General features: G+C 41.4%; 1 protein-coding gene across 1 annotated transcript; it reads left to right on the top strand.

Annotated features, from left to right (window-relative positions):
* The first annotated feature begins 1,407 nt into the window (after positions 1-1,407).
* Positions 1,408-6,219, top strand: LOC103650600 (uncharacterized). Its single transcript, XM_008676165.3, has 4 exons — positions 1,408-1,532; positions 2,566-2,669; positions 4,939-5,719; positions 5,829-6,219. The coding sequence occupies exons 2-4, from the start codon at positions 2,587-2,589 to the stop codon at positions 5,865-5,867; spliced, it is 903 nt and encodes a 300-aa protein (XP_008674387.1). The 5' UTR covers positions 1,408-1,532; positions 2,566-2,586; the 3' UTR covers positions 5,868-6,219.
* Positions 6,220-10,569: the final 4,350 nt, after the last annotated feature.

Genomic DNA, 10,569 nt, shown 5'->3' with positions numbered 1-10,569 from the left:
GAAACCAGAGTGACACTTGGTAGCTTTCCAAGTTCTACCCTAAGGAAAATGGAAACCAAAATATTTTTCAAGATCTTCAGCAGAGATCAAACCCTCTACCACTTTTACCAAACCAATGAAACTTCTCTTAGGTTTTCTCGACAAGGGTTTGGAAAAGTGAGATGAGTAAAACCCTAACCCATCCACCGCCATACCAACAATAGGCAGACAAGGTTTGTTTTGCTTGGGAAGAACACATCTACCAGTGTTATGAGTTTCTTTACGACAAATGTCGCACCATAAAGATTTAAAGCAATCTCTCGCATGATGCCCCTCCGCGCCACACTTTTGACAGAAAAAACGACGAACAATTTCATTCTCTTTTTTCAAAATGGGCGGGGGGACTTGAGAATACCTGATTGTCCGCCATCATCAGAAGAAGAAGTCATGATGTCTTCCTTGATCTTAGTTTATCCAGTGGTCGGTTTCAATCTCCAGCTGAGATTCCGATTTTTTCCCCACGACTGAGAGCCTTGGGGGCATCCTTTTGCCCCCAACGATCCCAGCTAGGGTTCCTTCCCTTCGGATCCATCCACAGCACAACAGAAGCGTGACCCGAGAGGGGCCACTCCTCTTCGACCATGGGAGGACGAACCGGGGACGAAACCCAACCTCCACAGAAGCTAGAACACGTCGAGAATGGAAGAGACCAGAGATGAGAGAGGAACGATGCGAAATGTGGGAAAGAATGAGCACCAATGAAATCTAACGAAAACTCTAAACTCGTACCTTTTATATCCCCCGATCCGCGCGGCGGTGCATCCAGACAGCTGCTATGGGCCGAGCTAGACGCGGAAACCCCCGAGGACCAGCCGATCCAGCTCGCGCGCGAAGGAGAGGCAACGCTAGCCCCGTGGCATGCGAGAGGATGCGGCCCATGGAGAGCGGATGCAGCAACGCGGGCCAAAGGGGAATAGGAGGAAGACGACAAAGGGATACTTGGCCGCCTTACCGTTTTTTTCACCTACGAGCCATCACCTTCAAGATATGATTGATCATTCTTCTTTCAATATATTGTGCACATTTTGAACTTTTGGATACTATTTCAATACCTTTTGAGTTTTATTCCAACATTTTGAATTTATTATTTTAGTAGAGGAAGGTTCACTATATTTGTTGTTTGACTAATGTTTATGTGAAATATTTAATTTTAAACATCAAAATTTATAAAATATGTTGGAACAAATTTTGAATTAGCTATGTTAAATATTTTAATTATACTGCATAAAAAGTACAAGGACTAGGAAAATTAAATTTAAATCTAATGTAAAACAAAGGTAAAAGGAAACAAACATGGACCTTGTGCCTCTCTGGTGCTTGGCTGTATTAGTCAAAATACGTTACTACTGCTATAGCTATAATAATTGTAACGACAAGGCTTATATCTGACGATATATCGATAGGGGCTCTCTTTCCCTGTCTTTCCTCTTCCTCCTTTTCTTCCTCCATCCTTCACTTGCCGGCTGCTTGATTCTTACGACCGGTGTTTTAAGGTAAGTCATGTTCGCCGAATTCGTCTAACTCTTTCTATGTCTTTCATCTCCCTCCTTTTCTCCCTCCACCCGACACCCGCTACCTATTTCTTTTATGGTAATTTATTTCCCTCACAGTTGTCTATTTTGTCGTACTTGAGCAAATTTTCTATGAATGATTAAGTAAGTTTCTAGATCTGCATGTGTGTACTAGATTTGCAAGTAAAAGTTCTTTTTAGTACTGCTATTTGTAGATCTAATATCATATAACCATGGGAGAGGATTAAAGTTTGATACAAAAGGTTGCAGTTGTACTTATGTTGATGCCTTGTGATGAGGTAGAGGGAGGAGAAGGAGAGAGAGAGACAGAGACAGAGAGAGAGAGGGAGAGAGAGAGGTAGTGTGTCGTGTTCCTCACATTTCAAGTAAGTTAGGTAGAACTAAAACAAACTAGACTAGAAATAGTATGGATTGATGGCTAGCAAGATGAACAGGGCATAGATGAGCTAAATAGTTGTTTGGTTCAAAAAAAATCTTTTTTATGGTATAGATGTATTCCATCATCGGTGCTCTCTTTTGCTATGTTTATACTCCTAAAGCGACTAGCCCCATATGGTAGGTGGTTCTAGGGGATCATACACCTCTTATGGGCCAATCTGTGTAGTTGGGCCATGGGCTAGGTTTCAGCCTATAACATTTAATTTGTGTTCCTTTTTATAGTCAGCCGATACTCATGTTGGGTGTAAACTCTCTAAATTGATATGTAGAGGTCAAGTCATTACATTTCTTACTTCTTTGCAATCAATGCACGTGTTGCTTCATTTTGCCATCATCAAGTTTTTTAGCTCTAGGATCTTTGCGGACTCATTATCTCCTAACAGAGTAGTTCGTTCCTTATGCATTGTTAGTGTTCTCTATTTAATCACCTTGTACAATTTAGTATAACCATGGGACTTCGTTTCATCAGATAATCCATCATAAAGATCTCCAAATTTTATTTCTCCTATCAGGGACATTTATTTGAATAAATAGTAAAAATCTTGTAATTTGTCAGACCAACTGAGGAAAGGTCCAAATGATGACATATGTTGGCAAGAACTGGCCCATGGCTGATGCAATCAAAGGATCTTCAGAAAGAGCTTCGAACCAATCCCACAGGTATAGTTGTACACAATCTTTTTTCATTTGAATGAACTATGCAATCATTAGCATTTTGATCTTGTGTTAAATCTTCATTAGTTTACTTCCTAACTACCTTTTACCTTCGCACCTGAATCTAATAACCAACTTTGCCCCCCCCCCACATTTAACAACTTATTGCAAGGATATGTCCAATTACAATACTTGGTTCTAACTAGCTTCCTAATAGGTCAAACATAAGGATGACAATCAGACTCAATCCAACAATTCTCTTACTCAAGAATGCATTAAATATTTTTTATCAAACTCACATGAGAGTTGCACCTCATTATATTAAGAACAAAAGATGTCTAACATAGACTGGATATAGGATACCATCATCATAACAGAGGATAGAAACAAGGAAATAAATAAGGTTTCAACAGAAACAAAGTCACAAAACTAGGCTACAACAAACATGATAACAAGACTTAAGGTGATAAGATTAAAAGCCCTCATAAGAGAAGTGAATAAGGTATTCCTTCTACTCTCGCTAGCTCCCAGTGAATATGATCCTCACTAGCTTATACTTAAACTGTAGACAAGATAGCAGAAACCCCATCAAAAACACATCTATTTCTGTGATTAAAACCTATCAATGCTCCAAGGATAATTAAGGTATTTAAGCCCTTCTGCCTCTGCTTGTCTAGAGAAACAGAAAACCTACACCACCAGTTCAGTAACAACCTATCAACAGGTTGAGTGGCTAAAAGTGTAGCACACTTGCTTAAGGCATTGAAACTAGAATTTTCTAGATAAAAAATGAGAGACTAGAATATGACCAATGTTTTATTTCTCTTGGTCACATAGAAGACAAGACGTTGGGTGCTCCAATCATCTCACCTTCAGTATTATTGAAAATGGTCGTTCATGGCTATTTTCGACAAAAATGGGGGTTGTGTGACTATTAATCATCGACCAGAGGCTCATACACATCACCCCACATATGTTTCCTTGCCATAGGTCACATTCTTGGATTTCTAGTGGAGACCATTTCTTGGTCAAAAATCCGTAGGTGTTAGCGTTCGGTATTATTGAAAATGGTCGTTCATGGCTATTTTTGACGAAAATGAGGGTTGTGTGGCCATTGATCATCGACTAGAGGCTTGTACACCTCGCCCCTCCAAGTGGTTAGTTGTCCAACACTTATTATGCTCCACCAACAACATAAAGAAACGACATTTTCGTAGTGCACATGTCTTTCAAATTTGCTCACAAGGCTCAAACTGAACCGAGCCAAGGAAGAAACATTCATAGGCTACCTTAGCATAATATTTACGATTACAAGCAAATCGAAAAGAATGACAATCATAAACTGTGGCTACAACTCGACACTTGAGAGGAGGTCCCATAACTCGAGACCATCTGTGATGATACACACTATGAGAGCGCCCTAGATATTATGTACCTAAGCATCATTAGTTAAAGCCTCAAGGTCAGTTCTCCTGTTAGCTCTGCGCTTGGGAACCACAACATGTAGCCTAGGAGCAAAATTAGCAAAACGTTGTCCATGGAGTCTATGGTCATTCTAGAAAAAGGTGGTGGCTCCATTACCCACCACTAAGACCATAGCAATAGAGAAGAAGGCCCTCACTATTTTAGGCACTTGGATAGGTGAAGTCGTCCAAGGTCAATCTAGTTTAGTCCGGGTAAGTTATAAACATTTCATACAAAGAGCCCGATAGATCTCTTTGAGGATGTAAATTTTGAGCTCTCACAATTCCAGTGAGCGATATACCTTCCCCCAAGCTACAAGATAGTGATCGCCTTTGGCATCTTTGTGACCTCTTCAAAGGAAAGCATGAGGAATTTGATCAATAACTTTGATAACCCATAGTGGGAGGTCGATAAGCATTGCTAGGGATGGCAATCAGGCGGGTTGGACACGGATATATGGTTCATGAACCCATACCCGCAAGACAAAGTTCAACACATACTCGTACCCATATATGTTTGTGGGTACTGATCTGCACCCGTACCCATCGGGTACCCGCTACCCGGCGGATACCCATTACTCGTCCGACTACTACAATTTTAGCATTCAACACAAAACAAAAAAATTATCACATTTCAAAAATTTAATCATTCTAGCATCATCAAATGATAATTTCAACATCAAACAACATGTCATAGATGGAAATTGAAAAATAGAAAAAGTTATCCACAAATACCAACAGACCTTCAAAGCTTTTACAGCGATCCAAAACTAGATACAGCATAGTTGATTCTAAGTTGTTTGTGCTTGCAGAGATGTCACTCGATCCAGAAGCGGAGGTCCAGAGAGATGGAGAGGCCAGACATCTGGAGAAGTTGCTGAGATGAACGGACGACGTCCTCCTCCATGCAGTGGCACGGCTCCTGCCACCGCCGGTCGAGCTTCAGAGCAATCAACCCGGCGCAGTCGAGATCCAAGGCTAGCAGCAGCTGCATCTCTACACACCCCGCGGCCGCCACCCATTCAGCAAGAAACACCCATGGCCATAATCCAACCACCTAGCCGGCAACAAGTCGTTGTATTAAAGATAGCAATCGATCCTCGCCATGGCCTCCCGTTGCTCTTGTCCCACTCGGTTGAGCAACCAGCAGCCATTCCGCAGCAGCAGGCAGCCACTCCATCTGGCCTGCCGGTTCATACGTTCAGGGTAGCGACTGACCCTAGGGACGGCCACATTGCGATCTTGTCTCACACAGTTGAAGCAACGACTCGGCATCATGCTGCTGCCAGCTCTGTGGCCGCCGCTGATCAACCCGGTGGCAGCGGTGTGATGAGGGCCAGAGAAGCTCGTGATGGCAACAGCCAGACCACGACGCGGATGGTGTTTAGAACCGCGCTGAAAGAGTTCGTGACGAAACAAATCGCGGAAACAAGGGGCCAGCAAGCTAGCCTCACAACAGAAGAGCTCCGTGGTTTCGTTGTGCGCAAGGCCGTGGACAATATCATGCGGTCAGAGAAACACATCCCCGGCACACAAGAGAGGATTGGGAAGTACCTGAGGTTCTGCAGGGGGAAAATAAGGAAGCTCATACAGGTCATGCATGCACATTATTATATATATATATCCTAGTTAGCCTTTCTTTCTTTCGTTCTTTCTTTCTTTCCTTTTGGTGTTCTCACTGAGCCGTGTTGCATGCATGCAGGAGTACTTTCACAAGTACGAGGGAAGATTTCCTCGGTGAAACAACAAAATGATGAACATGAGCACTAGCTTGAGGAGGAATGTTTGGACAACCTGTTCACAGAGGCAGGGTTACTGTGCTTGTTTGTTTCTGTGGTCGGTCTTTATGATGAACATCGATCGATAATGTTGGGTCTAACGGTTATAAAAAACTCTGGTGTGGTGTGTTTTCATTTTCCATCTTAATACCACCTCAAACTTGTGTTTGGATTCGGTCAGGTGTGATCAGAACTTCAGTCATATCTTACCCTCATTAATTATTGATGTGGTCACTGCAATGCAAACTGGTTTTCAACCAGGAATATAATGCTACTCTCTTCTTTTCAATTTATATATCGTTTTGACTTTTTAAATACATAAATATTACTACCTCCGTTCTTGAATATTTGTCGACCGCTAGTTTATTTGTTGAACTAAACCGCTAGTTCATTTATGTATCTGACAACCCGAAATGACCTATACTATATTACGGCATGGTACTATAATTCATAACTTGATCACTGGGCGCGCGCCCTGCAGTTGCAGCCCTCTACTATAAGGCCTAAAAACTGTATATACTTTGAATAGAACAGTAATTATTGCAACTTTAGTTTAATAAACACAACAGGAAATAGACAACATGCGACCTCATTATGTCTGAGTAGCAATGACATAGTAATCTGTGAATCAAAACCCAACTTGACAGCAAAGATGATATGCTTTTTCAGGTAATAGATGTGTTTTTGCTTTCCACAAAGGGAATTGGGTTTGGTCATAAATTGCAGGAGCAGCAGGTGGAGCGCGATAAGACTTTATCCAACCATTCTGCCTCGCAAATCCTCCTATTCGTACTTTCTATTCATATTTAAATATACCCTCAACTATTCTTCCCTCTATTCCCCTCCTCTCCGACCATTCCTCCCATTTAGCTCTCATTTACTCTTTAACTGAGTTATTTGCCTTTTATACATCAATTTTTGAAGTTTTTTAAAAATATTACCATATTTGTAGTACAATAGTATACATTGTTGTCTGATAATTACACTACAAATGATTTAATTTCACAATTAAAGCACTGATTAACTAAATGGGAGAGATTACAACTCCCCCATTGTCACACCCGAATTTAAGGACAAATCTAATACATCTCATATGTGTGTCAGGATCAAGTTTCACACATATGGTGACTCAGTGTATATAAGATAATGTCACATCTTTATTACTTAATAAAATTTTTGTATAATATAACTAAATAAATACACCATATAACGACAACGATCCTCCACAACCATTGTTGACTAGGAGACGACGACCTAGACCTCTCCGAGCATGTCTTCATAGCAATCTTTATCTGACGGTACCTGTTCTTGACATGATGTGATTATATCAAGGATGAGCTATCATACGGCCATCACTCAGCAAGTGTGGTAAAAATGTAGTGTAAGGCTTATCAAAGATAATGATTAACACTGAGCATTGCTTTTAATTTTGTTCATCAAAATTTTATTAGCAGTTACTAAGTATAAGTAAATACCATCCCAATTAAATAATAGATCATAATGAAAAATCTCACAATGCAATGTATGACATGTTAAATTTAATTCCATCAATTAATCACGCAAGAGGCCCGAGCCGCTAATGGCCATAAGCAACTGAAAGGGAAATGTGCTCTTGAGCCATTTCTATATTGTTTTGGTGATTAGATGCACAACACATTATGTATGAACTAACATGATGTATAAGCAAAGGTATATGAAGCAAATTGGACTCTGATGAGGACATAGTGCAAATCTAGATGGACCAAGTAAAAAGGTAAGCTCTGGACACATAGTCAATTGTTTTGTGTGCTAATCATGTTTGTGTAAGTGCCAGGGACTTTATGAAATCAAGCCAAAAAAGGAGCAAAAGTGAACAAGAAATAAAAAGAGAAAAGGTGCTGGACTGCAGAGCACTGGACGGTCCGGTGCCCCTCACCAGACAGTCTGGTGCACGGTTCGACCAACTCTCTGCTCTCGGGATTTTTAGCCTGCGTCGGCTATAATTCCGGACAGTCCGGTGTGCCAGCCGCGCAACGGCTAGCTGCCACATCGGCCAGGAGAAACGATCAACAGGATCACCGGACGGTCTGGTGTCCATCAAAACAGGAAAGTAACCAATTAGAGGATTTTGTGCCCGCGCACTGTTCACTGTTCGGTGTGCACCGGACAGTCCGGTGCACCCGCGGACAGAAGGCTACCAGGGCCTTCTAAATGGAGCTCCAACGGCTCCTAGGTCCCTTGGGGCTATAAAAAGGACCCCTAGGCGTATGGAGCTCCACACCAAGCACCTATTGAACATCCTACAACGCCGAGACTTCGCAAGCACGCATTTGTTTCATTGTGATAGAGATTTGAGCACTTCTTTGAGCTGTGACTCCGTTGTGTTGTTTCGTGTGCTCGTTTCTTGACTTGTGTGCGTGCAACTCTAGCTCTTGTGTGTGTTTCTATTCCCCTTACTCTTGTGTTCATTTGAGATCATCTATGTAAGGCGTGAGAGACTCTAAATTGTGGAGATTCCTCACAATGGGATATTGTTGAGATAAAGAGAACTGTGGTATTCAAGTTGATCTTTGGATCACTTGAAAGGGATTGAGTGCAACCCTCGTCCGTTGGGATGCCACAACGTGGAGTAGGCAAGTATTCTACTTGACCGAACCACGGGATAAAAATCGTTGTGTTACGTGTCTTTATCCTACTTCGATTTTCTCTCTATTCACTTCACTTACATTATGGCTCTAAGTTTAATACTCACTTAGTGAAGAGCAAATAAGTGAATAAGTTTACTACGCTCATAATCCTCATTCGAACTTGGCTTCACTAATCCAATATTAGTCCAAGTTTGCCTTGTTGAACTGTTTTTTACAGGATCAACTATTCACCCTCTCTAGGTGCTCTCAGCAGGCTGATATAACAGTTTTACACTCTGCAGAGTTTGCGCACCTTTACCCGCAAACTGTGTTCACTTTTTCACCTCGGGCTGATCGGACTGTTAAATACTTCCAAGGTGAGTTAGTGAGGGCACACTACGAGGCCTTTACAAAGTTCCACTAGCTTGACAAGACCTGCTACTACGGTTTCAAGGAAAAGAAAGCATAGGCCTTTTTTCATGGTTTCTAACCCATCATAGGAATTACAGTTAGCACTATGTTTGCAGCGATTCACTTCCTTTTTGCCCCTTTCGGGTAAGGTTATCCCTCACTATCTTTCCTAATTAATTGGTCAAGGGCGTTCCATTCCATCCTTATAGTAGCATTGTTGTCTCGGGTTAACGTTGTAGCTTGATGGTTTGTGTCTGACATAGACCATTACACTCTCGAGGCCTAGATAATGTATTTAAGAGATCACATGAGGATATGTATGTAAAGAGTTGGGTCCAATGTGTGATATTAGAGATTGTTGGGTTTAGTCCCACACCAGTAATTAATAGTGGAAAACCCAAAATATGAGGTCCATGCAACCCTTACCTAATAATTAAGCTAGTCCTTTAGGTTGAGTTTAGGCCCAAAGCATTAGAATTTTGTGGGTTCAGTGGACCTGAGCCCAGAGATGCTAACTCGGCTCGTTGGTAGAGCAAGTTGCGTCGAATGCGCTGCAAGCCGCTCTAACACGATAAAAATTTGTCCAGGTCTTGCACATCGACAACATCTACCTTGTTTCCGAGTCTTTCTTTCTTCCCCATCGCTCACATTTCTTCATTCTCTCTCTCTCTCTCTCTCTCTCTCTTTCTCTCGTATCAACGGTGGTCCTTCGAGGCTTGTTCGTTTTGCTCTTAATCCATATGGATTGGGTGAGATTGAGTGGTTTTCAATCTCAAACAAGTCAAAATCTTTCATAATTTTTTAATCCATTCAATCCATATGGGATAGGAATAACCGAACAAGGCCTCAAAAGTTTGTGTCTTTCGATCGTCCACGCTGCCTGAGCCTCACTAGCCTTTCTCCACTTCAGATATCCTAAGCAGCTTCCTCGTCCAAAGCCGGTCAAGTGTTCCAAGGAGCTCTATTCCAAATCGTATATATAGGGAAGGTATAACAGGAGCTCTGGGCTTCCAATAGTTAAAGGAAGCCCAGGCCGATCACCCCTGCAACCTGGTTCAACCCAGCGCATCGACTAGACCAGGCTGTCGGTTGTACCACTCGCGTCCAAGTCTGTGCGCGCAAAAAAAAGAATGCATGCATGAGTCAAACACGTTTCCTTGCATGCGCGTAAATTTAGGAAAAATATGTGTGGCGGTTTCTATTTTAAATGCTTTATTTTCTCCATAAATTTAGGATCGCTGCAACAGCCATGCAGCTAAACTCGTAAGGACCATTTTATGATATATATATATATATATATATATATATATATTGCTACTAAATATGCTACCCTGTGTAGATAATTATGCAATTCGGTATACTGCGTAAAAATCTGTTACCAGCTGCATGCACACGAATTTATGATGAAAATAATGTGCAATGAAAGGAAATGAATTACACACATATAAACAAAAAATCGTATTTAATGTTTTATTTCCTTCGTAAATATAAGATTCCTCCAACAGCCATGCAGCTAAACACATTAGATCTAGTTTATGATATATACTAATATAAATTATACTACATGGTGTAGGTATTTATGCAATTCGTTACATTGCGTAAAAAATCTGACATGTTGTTCACTGGTGGACGCATCTTCGGGTTGGAG

The sequence above is a fragment of the Zea mays genome, chromosome 3 (genome assembly GCF_902167145.1).
Source record: "Zea mays cultivar B73 chromosome 3, Zm-B73-REFERENCE-NAM-5.0, whole genome shotgun sequence".
In the NCBI taxonomy this organism is placed as follows: Eukaryota; Viridiplantae; Streptophyta; class Magnoliopsida; order Poales; family Poaceae; genus Zea; species Zea mays.
Note: the sequence above shows the minus strand (reverse complement) of the source record. Positions and strands in the feature narration are given on the sequence as shown.

What these genes read in the sequence shown, in the direction of transcription:
- LOC103650600 (XM_008676165.3), top strand. Translation starts at nt 2,587, where the DNA reads ATGATGACATATGTTGGCAAGAACTGGCCCATGGCTGATGCAATCAAA. An exon ending in GCTTCGAACCAATCCCACAG is followed by an intron (nt 2,670 to 4,938) that starts GTATAGTTGTAC and finishes TTGTGCTTGCAG; the next exon opens with AGATGTCACTCGATCCAGAA. An exon ending in AAATAAGGAAGCTCATACAG is followed by an intron (nt 5,720 to 5,828) that starts GTCATGCATGCA and finishes GCATGCATGCAG; the next exon opens with GAGTACTTTCACAAGTACGA.